The sequence below is a fragment of the Brassica napus genome, chromosome A6 (genome assembly GCF_020379485.1).
Source record: "Brassica napus cultivar Da-Ae chromosome A6, Da-Ae, whole genome shotgun sequence".
In the NCBI taxonomy this organism is placed as follows: domain Eukaryota; kingdom Viridiplantae; phylum Streptophyta; class Magnoliopsida; order Brassicales; family Brassicaceae; genus Brassica; species Brassica napus.
In genome coordinates this window covers 8,910,207-8,929,924 of record NC_063439.1, presented here as the reverse complement: position 1 = coordinate 8,929,924, position 19,718 = coordinate 8,910,207, and the positions used below count along the sequence as shown (strand labels likewise).

At 27.6% G+C, this 19,718-nt stretch overlaps 1 protein-coding gene across 1 annotated transcript; it reads left to right on the top strand.

Annotated features, from left to right (window-relative positions):
- Nucleotides 1-407: 407 nt before the first annotated feature.
- LOC106347295 (pyrophosphate--fructose 6-phosphate 1-phosphotransferase subunit alpha 1) lies at nt 408-4,541 on the top strand. Its single transcript, XM_013786810.3, has 18 exons — nt 408-668; nt 976-1,148; nt 1,229-1,341; nt 1,450-1,524; nt 1,621-1,734; nt 1,813-1,880; nt 1,979-2,062; nt 2,190-2,243; nt 2,416-2,496; nt 2,586-2,679; nt 2,779-2,852; nt 2,968-3,078; nt 3,171-3,215; nt 3,305-3,361; nt 3,464-3,568; nt 3,663-3,779; nt 3,864-3,973; nt 4,066-4,541. The coding sequence occupies exons 1-18, from the start codon at nt 579-581 to the stop codon at nt 4,358-4,360; spliced, it is 1,860 nt and encodes a 619-aa protein (XP_013642264.1). The 5' UTR covers nt 408-578; the 3' UTR covers nt 4,361-4,541.
- The last annotated feature ends 15,177 nt before the right edge of the window (nt 4,542-19,718 follow it).

Here is a 19,718-nt window from a genome sequence, read left to right as displayed (position 1 = left end):
CCCTGAGTTGATATTGTATTCATAAAAAGAGGTCAACTTTGGGAAGCAACATGGGTACTATCGAGGATGATTGCAGAGATCCAGTGGCGCCTTAGAGCATCTACGTCCCAACTCCATTTTTTCCTCTAAAATGGAGTAAAAGTGAATATGGAGTAAGGAATGCTCCAACCCAACTTCATATCTCACTCTATAATGAAATTTACTCCATAAATGGAGTAGTTTATTTTTTGTTTGTTCATCAATCCATAATGGAATGGGAAATGGAGTAGGATGGGAGCAATTTTACTCCATTTTTACTTTTACTCCATTTTGGAGGAAAAAATGAAGTTTTACATTGGAGATGCTCTTAGTAAATAGTCGAGATGTAGTTGGACAAATGAGAGAATTATTTAGATTTTGTTCTAAATCTGAAGAAAGACTAGGAAGAGACCAAAAAAATTAGTTTTAGTATTATTCTGAATCCTCCGTCTTCGTCGCTATATATTTTTCTGAAGTGAAGGAAAAAAACAGCTCACTCAGAAACACATCTCACCAAACACACACTTACCCTCCACACTCAAGAAAGAAACCAAAAGCCAATGGATTCAGATTTCGGAATCCCAAGAGAGCTCTCTCCTCTTCAGCAACTCCGTTCTCAGTACCACCCCGAGCTTCCTCCTTGTCTCCAGGTTTCTTGTTGTTCCATTCATTGGATCTATTTGAGAAAAGACCTAGCTTTCTTGTTTCTATGGATTTTTTCACTGTATTTAATCCAACAAGTTTCTACTGTTTGCTTTTATTGTGACTTGGCAACTCTCGGTAGAAAAATTTAGCAGATCTAAAGTTTCCAGATTGTAATGTTATCTGATCTGTTTTGTCCTAAGTTTTCAGTCTGGTCTAGATTTGTTCTGTTTTAATCCAATTTGTCAGCTTACATTTGCTATCGCTGAGGTTCTGCTGTCATTTAAGCGGGATACTTACTATTTGAACTTGCAGGGAACTACTGTGCGCGTGGAGTTTGGTGATGGAACCACTGTGGCTGAGGCTTCTGATTCCCATATCGTTGCTCGTGCCTTCCCTCATACCTTAGGCCAGCCTTTGGCTCACTTCCTCAGGGAAGCTGCCAAAGTTTCCGATGCTCACATCATTACTCAGCTTCCTTCTATCAGGTATACAGTATTCCTCTTTGGCTTTAATGTTTACTTCATTAGCAAAGCAAGTTTTTAACTTGATCTGTTTTCTACTGCAGAGTTGGAATCGTGTTTTGTGGAAGGCAAGCTCCTGGTGGACACAATGTAATCTGGGGTCTTTACGAGGCTCTCAAGGTGCACAACGCAAACAGCACATTGCTTGGCTTTTTGGGTATGTTTCCATTCTCTCTGATGATGCTCATTGGTGTGTGAACAATTCATCAAACTTTATACTTTGTGATAACTTATCTTGTTTATTCCTGCTGTAAAATGTTCATAGGTGGCTCGGAAGGTCTGTTTGCTCAAAAGACTCTGGAGATCACTGATGATATACTCCAGACTTACAAAAACCAAGGTACGTTGTTTGCTGAGAACTCATTGTCTTGGTATACTGAGAATCTTGTTCATTACCTTATTCTGATCAATTTGGCAATGAAATGTATGTTTTAAGGTGGCTATGATTTGCTTGGAAGAACCAAGGATCAGATCAGAACCACTGAGCAGGTTAACGCTGCTCTCAAAGCTTGCACTGATTTGAAGCTAGATGGCCTTGTTATCATTGGAGGTATTACCTAGCGTTTTTATTTATACCATTGTCAAAGTTTCGTTGACTAAACCAAGATTTTATGTTGGGGCTGTGAAGGTGTAACATCAAACACAGATGCCGCTCATCTTGCTGAATTTTTCGCTGAAGCAAAATGCTCAACAAAGGTCCTAACTTGTTTCTTTATGAAGCACACTGGTCATTCAGTTTCATTTTTTAAAAAGAAAAACCTTTTGATACTACGAGTCACCCATAAAAATTTCAGGTAGTTGGTGTTCCAGTCACTACAAATGGAGATCTCAAGAATCAGTTTGTGGAGGCAAACGTTGGTTTTGACACCATATGCAAGGTGAACCTGAACTTTAAATCATCTGATTACTTTTGTCTTAGTTATTTTCTTATTTGTAGCTATTGCAGCCAACATGATCCCATTGTCCTTATATTATGTTTGGCTAATGATCTCTTGTTTCATACAGGTGAATTCTCAGCTCATTAGCAATGCCTGCACCGATGCTCTATCTGCAGAGAAGGTAAATGCTATTTCGTGCTGAACTTTCATCTAGTTAGAGATTTCTAGTCTAACTGCAGTTTATTTACTTAATATTCTGATGATGTGTGGAATCCGTTACAAAGTGAACAAAGCAAAGTTGTGCTCTTTATGATTCTGATATCAAGTTTCACATTCTTTTTTTTTATTGGCAGTACTATTATTTCATCCGTCTCATGGGTCGGAAGCACTCTCATGTTGCCCTTGAGTGTACCCTCCAGTCTCATCCAAACATGGTTGGTTATTTTAGATTCGGTTTCTTAACGTAGCTGATTGATCTGTTTGTATTTCTAGGCTCTCATTTGCGTGTGATGCATTGTCTCAGGTGATACTGGGAGAGGAGGTCGCAGCATCTAAGCTCACCATTTTTGACATTTCTAAGCAGATCTGTGATGCAGTTCAAGCAAGAGCAGGACAAGGTCTCATTAACCAAAAACTAATATATATAATGAAGATTATGCAGTCCTGTACTTTACCGTTCACTAACTTTGATTTGCTATACCATTCATTGGCACCAGACAAGAATCATGGAGTCATCCTCATTCCCGAAGGGATCATAGAGAGTATTCCTGAAGTTTACGCTCTGTTGAAGGTAATGATTTGATTGATTATTTATACCTATTTGTTTTCTTTCTAAACTACTCAGATGTTTGCTTTAGTATTATTATATATCTCATGTCTAAGGTGACTTTTTTTGTGATCTGCAGGAAATTCATGGGCTACTTAGGGAGGGTGTAGCTGCTGATAAGATATCTACTCAGCTCTCACCTTGGTCATCTGCTTTGTTTGAATTCCTTCCTCCATTCATTAAGAAACAGGTTCAAATTCTTGGACATGAGACTTCTCTTTGTTTTACTCCAAATCAAATAAGTATAGAAGCTTACAAGATTTTCATTTTTTGATGTTTCAGCTACTCCTCCATCCTGAGTCTGATGATTCTGCTCAGCTATCCCAAGTAAGAAGAAGAAACAAAACCATGTTTGAGCTAATATGTTACTAAAAAGAGTTGGAATCCTAAATGCTTGTTTTGCTTTTTTTCTCCAGATTGAGACTGAGAAGCTTCTCGCGTATCTGGTGGAGACTGAAATGAACAAGCGCTTGGTATGCTCCATGTTTTCTCACTGACTTGTCTGAATATTCAAGTTGTATGCAGCATCTAGAAACACTTGGATATGATATTAATAAAGCTTTGAAACTTGACAGAAAGAAGGCACATACAAGGGGAAGAAGTTCAATGCTATATGTCACTTCTTTGGTTACCAAGCTCGTGGATCTCTCCCATCGAAGTTCGATTGTGATTATGCATACGTAAGTCACAGTCTCTCTGACCACAATATCTATGCAAGGTAATAGTCTTGGATGACTAACTATTCACACCTATTGAATGGGAAAAAACTGTCAGGTGCTTGGACATATATGTTACCACATCCTAGCAGCTGGTTTGAATGGTTACATGGCAACAGTGAGCAACCTAAAAAGTCCGGTAAACAAGTGGAAATGTGGTGCTGCACCTATTACAGTTGAGTTTTGTCTTCTTCTTCTTTCAAGTTAAAGGTGGTGTGAATACAACTTGTTTCTTTACTGATCTCACACCTTTGTGTAGGCGATGATGACGGTGAAGAACTGGTCCCAAAATGCTAGTTCTACTTCAACTTCAATTGGTAGACCTGCAATTCACCCGGCAATGGTGGATCTGAAAGGCAAAGCATACGAGTAAGTAGACATGGAGACAGTTGCTTACCAACGTTGTTGCTTCAAGTGTTTCTCTGTTGTTAATTTATTATATGTAAATGATTTTTTGGCAGGCTGTTGAGACAGAACGCAGATAAATTCTTGATGGAAGATCTGTACAGAAACCCAGGACCGCTTCAGTACGATGGTCCAGGTGCAGATGCTAAAGCAGTGAGTCTCTGCGTTGAAGATCAAGACTACATGGGACGGATCAAGAAGCTCCAGGAATATCTAGACCAGGTGAGGACAATAGTGAAGCCAGGATGTTCACAAGACGTACTGAAAGCAGCACTGAGCGTGATGGCTTCAGTGACTGATGTCCTTACTACCATTTCTTCATCTTCAAATGGTGGTCAACAGTTCGCTTAAAAAGCAAAAGCTCTCTTTATTAAGCTTCCATGAAACTTTGCTTAAACCCTTTCAACCATTCCACATTTCATGTTCTCTTTTTTTTTTTTTATTCCTTTGCGATGTGTAACTTTTGCTGTTGTTGTTGCTGTTGTTGAGTTTCGAAACGAGAGATTAATAAACAAGTTTGGGATTCACAATATCTTTTTTTTTTTTTGTCAACTGGATTCATAGTGTCCAGCTACATGTATTTCGACTTGCACTACTTAATTCTCCAAATCTACAATTTGTTCATATGTTCAGCAAAAACATATATACATACTAGATGTTAGACGTGATTAGAGATTTTGACTTTGTTTTGCAATGACATTTGTTTTTAGATTTAAAAGGTTGGTTACATATTATTTGCGAACCATTGTTTCTATGCAATTTTTAGTTATATATGATGTTCGGATATTGAGCGTGATCGTCATGGTTAATTAAATTGCATAATAACTGAAAATCGTTACGGATGTCAAAAAAAAAACTGAAAATCGTTACGGATGTCAAAAAAAAAAATTGAAAATCGTTACGATTAACAAAATTGCATAGTAACTAATTCTTTGAAATCATGTTGAAAACATAGAGAGAGGAGAGAGAAACTTTTTTCTCTCTTTAGTCTCTCCCATCCGTCGCCAAACCCTAAAAACCTCCGCCGTGTGCCACCGTTCCAAGGGGACTGACGGTACTTTTTGCCGTTCGTCCCCCACCCCTGTCGGTTCGTTTTGTTTCAACCACTTCCACTGATTCTATCAACCGTTGTCATCTCCTCCTTGTCGCGTTGTCTCTGGATCTCTGCTCTTTGGCAGATCTAATCGGAAGTGGTGGTGAGTATCGCCCTTCTCTGGAGCACGAACGAGGCGGTGACAGATTGAGAACCTCAGTGGCCTTGCTTTCTCTCCCCTTACAGGCTGTCAGTGTCAGATCTGTGTAGATCTGAACTCCAAGACGGTGACTTTCGAAGCGTCGCTGCCTTCCTTTCACCTTCGTTCTTGCCTCCTGACGTCTGAAGATGGTGATGATTCAAGGCTTGTAGAGCCTCTCCTCATGGATTCTGTTTCCTTCGAGAAAGGCGGAGCGGTGGTTCTCCGCCGAGAGCCTCTTACCTTTACTTCTAGCATCTGCAACCATGGTAATCTTCTAGAATGGCTTTCGTCTCTGTGTTTATGCTTCTAGTGGTTGGATTCTAGTGTTCTTTGAGGACAGAACCAGGGTGCTCCCTTGAGATCGTGATGTTAGAGATGAAGCCGTCTCCTAGATGCGCCTGCTTGTGAGGAGTCCTTAGGCTCCTCCCGTTCGTCAACTCCCTCTTCATGCTCCGGGTTGTGTTGCTTCTAGGCAGTTTAGATGTTGGTGCTATCTTGTGTCGTGTGGCCGGTTTTGGGGAGCTAATCTACCGACTGCGCTTGTAAGGAATCGTGTTTTATTATCAGCAATAACATTTCGGCTTGCTTAGGAGGGTTTTACCCGTGTGGCTGTTGGTCTGATTTCAACGTAGCCCACCTCAGCTAGCACCAGAGTGGTAGGCCAGGCCCTCCGTGTCGCAGCTCGAGAGAACCTTTGGGTTTGGCTTCGGCAAATTCGGATCTGTTCAGCCTTCTCCTCCATCCATCGATTGCTCCAAGGATTAGGAAGGCAAGTATGGGAACGTATGCAGTTGCAAGAGGTCAAAATGTAACTCTAAGGCCTGTTAGTTTACAGATGAAACTTAGTAGCTTTGTGATTCAATGAGTTTTTTTATCTTTTTTGCGACTCCTTGAATCGGAAATGCTTTCGAGCAGATCAGATTACAAGATCCTTGTAATTAAACTTTCATTATGTTTTAATGATACTAGGGATTAACCCGGGCTACGCCCGGGTATTTTTATTTTTTTCTAATTTAAGTTGTTAAATTATTTATATTTAGGTTATGATATATATATTTATATAAATGTTAAGATGCATGTCATAATTAAAACTTATTTTTAAATTTTAACACGTTAAATTAACATATTTTTTACTATTTAAATATTTTTTGTAATTTTGTTGGCTATCTAGTTATCATATTTAGCAAAACTATCTGTTGAGTGTTAACAAAAATGTTTTAGATATTAAATTAAACTGTTGAGTATTTTTGGATCGACCACATGCTCAACAATCAATCGATCCGTAAAAAGATGGTCGATCTCCTTGGCCAGGTAAGTACAATTTTAGCAAAAATATCTTTGATTTTCAGATATTAAGTATATAACTATTCTTTTTAATTATATTTTCTGATTAAATTATTGTATTATAATGTTTATGTAAATATTTTTTGTGATGTTTGAATTTGTGTTGTCCGTATACTTAACCTAGATGATATTGATGTTTAAGAATTTATTGTTTTCTGGAAATAGAAAATAATGATATATCAAAACGTATCTAATACTTGTTAAATGATAGTATAATGTAAATTATATCCATTATTTGAAAATAACCATTTGTTGTTTTTAATTTTTTTTTTTAAATCAGAAATTATTTTTATTTAAAAACATTATTCATATATAATATAATAGTTTAAGTTTGGAAGATTAATCTATATATATAAATTATGTATATTTTTAAAAAAATAATTTAAGATATTATATATTGAGTAACTGAGTAAAAGCTGAATTTCTTATCTTGAAAATAAAATATTTATATTTTTGTCTTCATGTTATACTCACCAATCCATCATTGATATTTATAACTCAGTATGTTTTTAAAATAACTTAGTTTTAAGTAATAAACAAATTTAATAATTAAATTCATCACCTATAATGTTATATAAACTATATTTGAAAACTCTTTAAAATTATATTTTAAGCATAATATTACTATTATTTAATTTAAGTTATTTTAAGCATAATATATGCTAAACCAACTTAAATTATATTTACAATAGAACCATCCTAAACGTGTTAATAAACCAAAAACAATACTAAACCAACATGAACCAATACCTGATTCGGCGTGGAAGGAAGTGTTTTGGGATAAATGCTTGAATGGTTATTAACTGTAATAGTTTGATCATGAAATAGTTAGTATGAATATTAACAATAAAATGATGGATTAGATTAATTTAAATTTGTAAGAATACCTTTGAGTCTATGAAAAGCAATTCAATTCCCATGAATAAGTTTGGCTTTTGGAAGTTGCGGGTTTCCCAACAATGAATCCACCTAACAAAAAGTTCGTTGTTATAGAAAATCTCCTTCAAAGTCATTAAAAATTTTTGGGACGACAATAGTTGATGGTGGAACCATTTTTTTGCTCGAGTGCTTTGAAGTTTTCCTTGATAGTATGAGGTTGATGTTGATGGAATAATGAGTTTTGTATGGACTTTCTTGACTCCCTCTGTTTCAAAATACATGAAGTTTTAGGTTGGGACACAAATATTAAAACACTTGTTTTTTATCTAAAAGGTATCACTAAAATATAAATTAAAAATTATTCAACCAATCACAAAACATACTACAAAATATAATTGGTTACACAGTTTTTGATAAAGTTAACAGATACCTTGAAATATGAAAACATCGTCTATTTTGAAACATCAAAAACTCTCTAAAACAATATCTATTTTGAAACGGAGGGAGTACATTTTAATTTTTTTTGTTTAATGTGGTATTTTCATTTTTATATAACTTACTACCATTTTAAGATATATGTACCTTTAAGATAGATGTTTAAATCTTAATGTACTTTTCCATTTTTTTAAAATGTTTATTTCCATTTCTTATATTTTTTATTTACGTAATATCTATATTTTATATTTTAAAATAGATATTTAAATCTTAATGTACTTTTTCCTTTTTTTTTTAAATTGTGTATTTACTTATATTATATATTTAATATTTTAAGATAGATGTTTAATGCTTAATGAACTTTTTCCATTTTTTTAAAAAAATTGTGTATTTACTTATTATTATATATATAATTCATATATTATAGATTTACATATTTACTTATTATATATTTTCCTGTATATGTATTTTCATTTCTTGTACTTTTTATTTACTTAATATCTCTATTTTACTTTTTAAGATAGATGTTTAAATCTTAATGTACGTTTTCCATTTTTTTTAAATTGTATATTTCTATTTGTTATACTTTCTATTTACGTAATATCTATATTTTAAATTTTAAGATATATTTTTAAATCTTAATGTAATGTTCCATTTTTTAAATTGGGTATTTACTTATATTATATATTTAATTTTTATTTATATTGTGTATTTCTATTTCTTATACTTTCTATTTACTAATAATTTTATATTTTAAGATAGATTTACATTTTAAGATAGATGTTTAAATACTAATGTACTTTTTCTATTTTTTTAAATTGTGTATTTCTTTTTCTTATACTTTCTATTTGCGTAATATCTATATTTTATATTTTAAGATAGATGTTTAAATCTTAATATAATTTTTTCCATTGTTTTTAAGTTGTGTATTTCTTTTTCTTATACTTTCTATTTACTTCATATCTGTATTTTACATTTTAAGATAGATGTTTAATATTTAATGTACTCTTTCCATTTTTTAAAAATTTTGCATTTACTTATTATTGTATATATAATTCGTATATTTATATATTTATAATATTTACTTATTATTTATTTTTCTATATATTGTGTATTTCTCTTTCTTATACTTTATATTTTATTAATATCTATTTTTTATATTTTAAGATAGATGTTTAAATATTAATGTATTTTTTCATTTTTAATGTAAAACGGCAATGTTTTAAAGAAGAATTTGGACAAATAGTCAAATAGTTATATTTATGTTTTTTTTCTTTTTTTTATAAAATGGTTATGTTACATTATGGAGATAAACTGTTTTTTTTTAGTAAAAAATAGTAATTTTACATATGTTTAATGTAGTTTTTCCATTTTTTTCATGCTGTATGTTTACATATTATAGTTATTTTTAAATATAAAATGGTAATCTTACATATGTTTAATGTAGTATTTCCTTTTTTTATGTTGTATGTTTACATATTATTTATTATTTTCAAAATTATATATAATGTTTTTTTACAAAATAGTAATGTTACATTATGGAGATAAGATGTCTTTTTTTTAGTGAAAAATGGTAGTCTTACATATGTTTAATGTAGTTTTTCTATTTTTTTTATGCTGTATGTTTAGATATTATTTATAATTTTCGAAAATTAGTAATATTAAAATGTAAAACTATATTTTATGCCACGTGTCATCTTTCGGGAGAAGTTTTTTTGGCTGATGTGGACGCTCTATGGAGCCTCAAAGATAGATTTACATTTTAAGATAGATGTTTAAATACTAATGTACTTTTTCTATTTTTTTAAATTGTGTATTTCTTTTTCTTATACTTTCTATTTCCGTAATATCTATATTTTATATTTTAAGATAGATGTTTAAATCTTAATATAATTTTTTCCATTGTTTTTAAGTTGTGTATTTCTTTTTCTTATACTTTCTATTTACTTCATATCTGTATTTTACATTTTAAGATAGATGTTTAATATTTAATGTACTCTTTCCATTTTTTTAAAATTTTGCATTTACTTATTATTGTATATATAATTCATATATTTATATATTTATAATATTTACTTATTATTTATTTTTCTATATATTGTGTATTTCTCTTTCTTATACTTTATATTTTATTAATATCTATTTTTTATATTTTAAGATAGATGTTTAAATATTAATGTATTTTTTCATTTTTAATGTAAAACGACAATGTTTTAAAGAAGAATTTGGACAAATAGTCAAATAGTTATATATATGTTTTTTTTTTTATAAAATGGTTATGTTACATTATGGAGATAAACTGTTTTTTTTTAGTAAAAAATAGTAATTTTACATATGTTTAATGTAGTTTTTCCATTTTTTCATGTTGTATGTTTACATATTATTGTTATTTTTAAATATAAAATGGTAATCTTACATATGTTTAATGTAGTATTTCCTTTTTTTATGTTGTATGTGTACATATTATTTATTATTTTCAAAATTATATATAATGTTTTTTTTGAAAAATAGTAATGTTACATTATGGAGATAAGATGTCTTTTTTTTAGTGAAAAATGGTAGTCTTACATATGTTTAATGTAGTTTTTCTATTTTTTTTTATGCTGTATGTTTACATATTATTTATAATTTTCGAAAATTAGTAATATTAAAATGTAAAACTATATTTTATGCCACGTGTCATCTTTCGGGAGAAGTTTTTTTTGCTGATGTGGACGTCTATGGAGCCTCAAAGATAGATTTACATTTTAAGATAGATGTTTAAATACTAATGTACTTTTTCTATTTTTTTAAATTGTGTATTTCTTTTTCTTATACTTTCTATTTGCGTAATATCTATATTTTATATTTTAAGATAGATGTTTAAATCTTAATATAATTTTTTCCATTGTTTTTAAGTTGTGTATTTCTTTTTCTTATACTTTCTATTTACTTCATATCTGTATTTTACATTTTAAGATAGATGTTTAATATTTAATGTACTCTTTCCATTTTTTTAAAATTTTGCATTTACTTATTATTGTATATATAATTCGTATATTTATATATTTATAATATTTACTTATTATTTATTTTTCTATATATTGTGTATTTCTCTTTCTTATACTTTATATTTTATTAATATCTATTTTTTATATTTTAAGATAGATGTTTAAATATTAATGTATTTTTTTCATTTTTAACGTAAAACGACAATGTTTTAAAGAAGAATTTGGACAAATAGTCAAATAGTTATATTTATGTTTTTTTTTCTTTTTTTTATAAAATGGTTATGTTACATTATGGAGATAAACTGTTTTTTTTTAGTAAAAAATAGTAATTTTACATATGTTTAATGTAGTTTTTCCATTTTTTTCATGTTGTATGTTTACATATTATTGTTATTTTTAAATATAAAATGGTAATCTTACATATGTTTAATGTAGTATTTCCTTTTTTTATGTTGTATGTTTACATATTATTTATTATTTTCAAAATTATATATAATGTTTTTTTTTACAAAATAGTAATGTTACATTATGGAGATAAGATGTCTTTTTTTAGTGAAAAATGGTAGTCTTACATATGTTTAATGTAGTTTTTCTATTTTTTTTATGCTGTATGTTTACATATTATTTATAATTTTCAAAAATTAGTAATATTAAAATGTAAAACTATATTTTATGCCACGTGTCATCTTTCGGGAGAAGTTTTTTTTGCTGATGTGGACGCTCTATGGAGCCTCAAAGATAGATTTACATTTTAAGATAGATGTTTAAATACTAATGTACTTTTTCTATTTTTTTAAATTGTGTATTTCTTTTTCTTATACTTTCTATTTGCGTAATATCTATATTTTATATTTTAAGATAGATGTTTAAATCTTAATATAATTTTTTCCATTGTTTTTAAGTTTTGTATTTCTTTTTCTTATACTTTCTATTTACTTCATATCTGTATTTTACATTTTAAGATAGATGTTTAATATTTAATGTACTCTTTCCATTTTTTTAAAATTTTGCATTTACTTATTATTGTATATATAATTCGTATATTTATATATTTATAATATTTACTTATTATTTATTTTTCTATATATTGTGTATTTCTCTTTCTTATACTTTATATTTTATTAATATCTATTTTTTATATTTTAAGATAGATGTTTAAATATTAATGTATTTTTTCATTTTTAATGTAAAACGACAATGTTTTGAAGAAGAATTTGGACAAATAGTCAAATAGTTATATTTATGTTTTTTTTTCTTTTTTTTATAAAATGGTTATGTTACATTATGGAGATAAACTGTTTTTTTTAGTAAAAAATAGTAATTTTACATATGTTTAATGTAGTTTTTCCATTTTTTTCATGTTGTATGTTTACATATTATTGTTATTTTTAAATATAAAATGGTAATCTTACATATGTTTAATGTAGTATTTCCTTTTTTTATGTTGTATGTTTACATATTATTTATTATTTTCAAAATTATATATAATGTTTTTTTTACAAAATAGTAATGTTACATTATGGAGATAAGATGTCTTTTTTTTAGTGAAAAATGGTAGTCTTACATATGTTTAATGTAGTTTTTCTATTTTTTTATGCTGTATGTTTACATATTATTTATAATTTTCGAAAATTAGTAATATTAAAATGTAAAACTATATTTTATGCCACGTGTCATCTTTCGGGAGAAGTTTTTTTTGCTGATGTGGACGTTCTATGGAGCCTCAAAAGGTCCCTTTTATTAGTAAGGATTTACATATTTACATATTTAGCAAAAAAAAAAAACTAATTCTTTGAATGAAATAATGTTTTATTTTTATTTCAGCGGCATATTTATTTTGTTTGATTTGTTTTAGGTTATTCACTATCATATTTGTTTTTATTTAATTACTAGGTGTTTTACCCGCACATGCGAGCATAATCATCTTACGAATACTTATTATTTTATGTCTTATTAATCCAAAAATCGTCATTATAAAACTCTAATTGGTGAACATGTTGAAAAAAAAATATTATGGTGAATTTTTTGTTCCTCAAAATTTATACCAGATATATTAAAATTTTAGTCAAATTATTGAAAGGTAGATCTCACTTTTTTCTTCTAAATTTTCCCTGGAGGAATGAATTTATAAGAAAAAATTTCCCTATGTAATTTTGATAAGGAACAAAATAAACAAAAATTCATAATTTATTTTATTTTTTCCATTCCTCAAATGAAATTTATTTTTTCTTTTGTTTATTTTTTTTCATTCTTCTAGTGGTCACCAACTGAACCTATAGTGTTTCACGGATTAAACTTAAACTGGTTTAAAGTAAAACCCAGTCACAAGTTAAGTTATAATTTATGATTTTAAATAGTTAAATCAAACATCAAATTATTTATATATGTCAAAGAACGTTCATCAAACTATGTACTTATTATTGTGTTAAAAGTTTTAAAACACTCATATATTAGAAATAGTTTAGAAAATATCTTTATATAAATATTTTTGTTTGACTAATATTTAATTATAAATTGTTTTATATCTTAGTTTTTTAACTTTATAATAAAAAATATTGTTTTCAGATAGCAACACAATATATATAAAAATTCTCTTAATTTTTAAATATATTTCCACAATTTTGTTATATTTAATTTATAATTAATTATTTAATATAACATATAAATTTAATATTATTAAAATAAAATGCATGTATATAAAATTCATTACGGGTTTTGTGAACATTAATAAATACTCTGTCAAAAACTAATATTAGATCAGTGACCTATATAAAAGCTTAAAACGTAATAAAATATGACAAATAAGAAAATAAGAATTTTGATATAACATATAGATTTAAATATTATTAAATCAAAATTCGTTTTTAATTATATATAAAATTCATTACGAATATTTTTTAAAATTAACAAAATAGTGATTCAGCTAAAATTATTAATAAATCAATGACTAAACTAAAACCTAATAAAAACATTACAAATAAGAAAAATTGACTAAAATCATGGAAAATATGACAAATAATTAAAATAAAAATAATTATATATCTAATTACATATTTTGTAGTTATATTATTTAAATTAATAAATTATAGACTCAACTAAAAACTATTATTAAATTAATGACTCAGCTTAAAGCTAAGTAAAACATGACAAATAAGTAAAATTACCTAAAATCATAGAAATCATGACAAATAAGCTAAATCATTTCATAAATAATAGTATAGATCCTTTGCGGGCTGTTGTATATTGTACAGTTTGTCTATCATATTAGTTTTTATGTATTAAACTTTAGTTATTTTTTCCATCATTGTACAGCTTAATCTTGTTGAGAAATGAGGAAAATGTTGCCAGATTGATTATTATTTATTTTGATTGTTTTGGTTTTGATGAAACATGAAAAAAAATTACATAATTTTTTAAAAGTTATATTACATATTTTCATTAAATTAAACAATCGATATCAAAATTTTGATTGGATTGAATATAAAATATCAATTAGAGAATACGAGCTGTTAAAATTCTACTATATATTAATTGAGAAGTCACTTAAGTGACTTTTGCTTAATTCATAGGTGAAATTTAGAATTAATTCTCTTAATTTAATTGGTTGTTTGTATTTGAATTTTCATTTATTTAATTAAAGTTTTAAAAAAGAAACTAATCCTAGAACTACCTAATCAAATCTATATTACCATACAAATAATTAAACAGTTTAAAGTTAGAAGAATTAACATAATTCGTTTATAGAAACAATTAAATATCATAGATTACATTATAGAAATTTAAAATATACATATAAATACATATGGTATGATAGAAATATTTATATAAACGATTTTAACATATTTATATTAATAGTGGATACAATAAATTATAGATTACATAAAACTAATTAACCTAAACCTAATAATATTTTTTATACTCACTATATATATATTAAATGTGTCCAATGATTGTAAAACAGTCAAATATACAATTTTAAAACATTCAGTCATTTTTCAGTGACAAATGTTAATTGTATAGTTGAGTTATTACTTTTAGAAATGATTAAAACATTTGTATATTTAAAATCAGAAAATATATGGTAAGTATTTTAAAATAATATTAATAAATGAAAATATTTATTATAATATAAATGGAACATTATACTAATACGAGTCTAAGTTTAATATACTCTATTAATATAATTCTTACAGCTTTGATTATAATAAAATTATATTGTAAATACTTTAAGATAATATTAATCAATGAAAAAGTTTATTATAATATATAAATTTAAAATGAGAAACAATATATTAATACGAGACTAGATTTACTCTATTGATATATATTGTTTTGATTATAATAAAATGGACATGCTTATTTTGTAATAGGAAAAAATAAAGGATACATATATAAAACATCAACGAAGAATAATAAAACTTATTTGTTGTATTCTTGGTTGCATTCTTTGTTATTTTATATTTTTATGTACTTAATGTTTTATATGTTTGCCGAAATACATGTGTTTTACGTAGTGTTATAACTGTTAATTAACTATTTGTAACTATTTTACTTTTAAATAAAATAAAGTGGTAGAAAAATAATGCAAAAATAGAATGTATAATAAAATAACTTCTTGTTTATATTTTATTAATAAAAAAATATGTCATAAAAAACTTTTAAAAATTTATAATAAAATTTATAGAAATTAACACTATATCTCAATAATCTTCTCAGATTATACAATATCAAGACTTTGATTTTCAAACTATTTAAAATAAAATGATTATTAATAGTTATGGTTATTAGTAAAAACTATAAAATTATAAACATAATATATAATTTTCATAAATATTTATACCCGCGAAATCGCGGACAACCACCTAGTCTGCATTAAAATGCGGCACTTTAATCGTTTCTTAGTGCGCCACATCAGCGTTTTGTGGACCCCACTTTTAAAAACTGTGAAAAGTGTCAAGTCCATGACTCGAACCGAGTTATTGAGATATTAACACCAACATTTATACAATTAAACTAAAAGATACTTTGTACATTGATGGTCAAAACTAATATATATTTATGAAGGTCGGAAGCTCTTGCTTTCTTCGGCTTCCTCTGAGGGTCGGGCCTACAAGTGTATTATAGGTTTCATTTTTAAATGAGTTTCATCACGTTATATGAAAAAAAACTCAAGTATGCAATAATTATGTTTTCCCATATTGTAAACTGTCGTCGTTTAACATGAGTTATGGTTCTTTTCATCATTGTCTCAGACAAATCTGAGTTATAGAGTTGCGCCGTGTGTCTGTTCGTAATATATTCATCTCCTCATTTTAAATCGCTGGATCATAAATGTTCGTGATTTGTAGCCCCTCTGTAAACCCTATATATATGATTCTCATCTTTAATGAACCTAATTTGTATCTCCACAAAACTCATTGATTCCTCTTAGCTTTAACCATCTTCTAGAAAATGTCATTCTATCTGCCTATCCAGTTCCTCAAAACCGGCATCCGTCACTCAATCTTCGAGTCTCTCCGTCTTGGTCGTAGTAGTCAGAGCATAGCTTCTGGCCTCCTCCGCTTCTTGAATTCCTTGAACTTCAAGAAAGACAGTGAGTTTATGGGAATCACGGTTCTCTTTTTTGATGAAAAGGTAAGTTAATCTTCGATCTATCACACTTATTTAACATAATTATTTTTAATTGATTTCTTGATTCTTTGTTGAATATTATTATTTTCAAATTTTGTGATTCATGGGTCTATTCCCGCCAGACGTGCTAATCATTACATGCCATCTTTGAAAGCCGGTTCCATTGTGAAAGTTGATCGTTTGAGGTTACTAAGTGCTCAAGCATGCACAAGATAACTGATCATACATTCCTCACTCATTTCATCTCAGCGACTATTATTGATGAGTCATCACGTGTGCTCCTGAGATCAATCTCCAGTCATGATTAGACTGTTCAACAATCTCCAAGTGATTGCGAACACAAACCTATAACTCCCATGTATATTATCATATTGCATATGAGTTTATATTATGTTTCGATATCATAACTGATATTTAAACTCACATATGTGGTTGGAAAAATCCGTTTTGTCCAAAGCTCTGACCTAACCAAAGAAACAACTCGAGTCGTTATCCAGCTCCCCATTGATCCGTAAAAAAAATCAATACACAATTCTCTTTATATTACTGTCTATATTATGTTAGCATCAATAATCAAAAGTATTTTCTAACCAAGATATGTGGTCGTCTATTTATCTCCCTTACTTATCAAACTAATTTTACACAAACCTTTATTTTACAGCTTAAAAGAAACAACAACAACTCAAACAATCAGAACACCAAAAACTAGAATCCCAAAAACAAATCATTAATGATCACCTTTTTTTTTGTCTAATCTTACAAATAAACTTCAAAACAAATATACCAAACCAATCACCTCAACTAAAACTCAACGACATATACATCGGCAGCTAAACAATACAAAATACACAGCCAGCTATTTAACAATTTACAAACTTACGTTCGCAAATGCTTACGAAAAAGACGAAGAAGACAACTAAGATCTGTAAAATTACCTTAAAAAATATAACTTAAAAAAGCAGAGTAAGTTACGAAATCCGATAAATATAACTTACAATGATTTGTGTATACATATTACCCATCAAATAAAAGAGATACAAACACATCCACACCATGAGATACAAGAGACAATCCCTACAGACACAGAAGTGGCAACAACATCTCCACCTGCTCACTCCTCTTATTTTATGAAAATAGCTTACATGCACAATGTCAACAGGCCAATGCTATTATTTTCTTATAAGAAATACATAAATTTGTTAAAACCCATTAAATCCCAAATACTCAGAATTGTCACTCGTTTTATAGTTATTTCTACAAAGTCTTTATGTATTTGTTTTAAAGGTCCGGTAAAAGCAACAAGTTTAAAAATAAAAAACATATAACAAACATAATAAGGATAATAAAAATTATTACTTAATACATACAACTTACACAACTAAACTGGAGAAAAAATATCCAAAAACAAAAGGTACGCTCAACAACCTTAATATAATTTATGTACTCTCAACAATACAAGAGACAAATTAAAAAGACAAACAAACAATAAGTCTTACTGACATATCAAGAAACACCACGAACTATATCAATCACATTACTAACACAGTTTAGTCCTTCCTAAGTGGAGAACAATGCATACACAGTTTATCATCACAATTCTAACCCTATAACAATAAAAAACTTGTAAAACAATGATCAACCCAAAATACAAAATTCACAACTACAATAACCCTAACAAATATTGAGATGAAAAAAGAACTTTGTCCGCAATTCCGTGCTTGCGCGAAGGCAATGCCCCTAGTATATATAATACATCTGATATAAATAAGAAGAAGATGGAAATGTAGGAATAATTTATTAATTAAAGAAACAATAATGATGTGTTAAATTTATAAAATAAGTGATGATGTGTTAAATTTATAAAATATATTTCCTATTATATATTAATTGAAAAGTCACTTTATTGATTTTTGGTTATGTATCGATCATAGATGAACTCTTACAAAATTGTTATAATTTGATTGGTGAATGATTTTTAATTTTTATTTATTTAATTAGATCTAAAAAGAAAAGGTAAGTCTATAACCAATTAATATCACTTGCCAAATAATTTACATAATAACTAGTTTAAGATCCGCGCAATTGCGCGGGATGAATGTTATATATAAAGCTAATTTTTATTTATTAATATTTATTTGTATTTATTTACGTATTATGTGTATAATTAAATTAGAGTAAAGACATAAATTAAAACAATATATCTTGTTTATTTACGATACTATTTTGGTAAATTAGTCAAAACAATCATTTTATTTATTTTATATGGTATATAACTAAATTTCAATGACATGGACATCGATATATAGTATATTTTAATATAAATATGATAACACAAAATTTTTAGTGTGCGATTTTTTTAATGCAAATTTCAAAATTAAAATATTAAGGTTTCAATACTTTTTCAGTACAAATTTAGAAATTATCATATTTAAGTATTTTACCTATGTTATATAGTTTAATTTTAAACTATATTAAACTATATTATGAATGTCTAGTAAATGAGACTTCATATTCATAGGAGTTATGGTCTTTTTTATCTTATTATTACCAAAAACAAATTAAACCATTGATCACAAAATTTTAGTGTGACACATTTAACATTTTTAGTAATTTATCGTCGTTTTAAAAATTTTAAATATAACATATAGGAAAAAAATATTTTTTTATTATGTGATTAATGTGGTTGTTTAATATTTTTTAATGATATAAAATTAAACAAAAAAGAGCTAAGATATAAAAATTATTATCAAATATTTATTATTCATAATAATTAATTATCATATATACGTTAATCATATTAGGTAATTCTGTAGCTTTTATTTAAGGAAATTGTGAGAATATTCTTATGTACAATATTTATCAATTTAATAGTTAGTTTAATAAAAAGTATATTATAAGTTATGATGGACCAACCAATTTCTCTAAGAATTCTGAATTTCATTCTCATGGTGACACGTGGCTACAAAACAATGATGTAATGTTTCTCAATTAATATATAAAGGATATTACAAATAATGATTTATGGTAAATAATTGTTGAAATTATAGAAAGAGAAATAATTGATCATTTTTTATATTTTTAAAATACATAAAATAATAACGACAAACCGTTTAGATAAATTAATATAATGATAATATATTCTTATTTAAAAGTACTATATTTTATATAATTATCATAATAAATATTAACATCTCG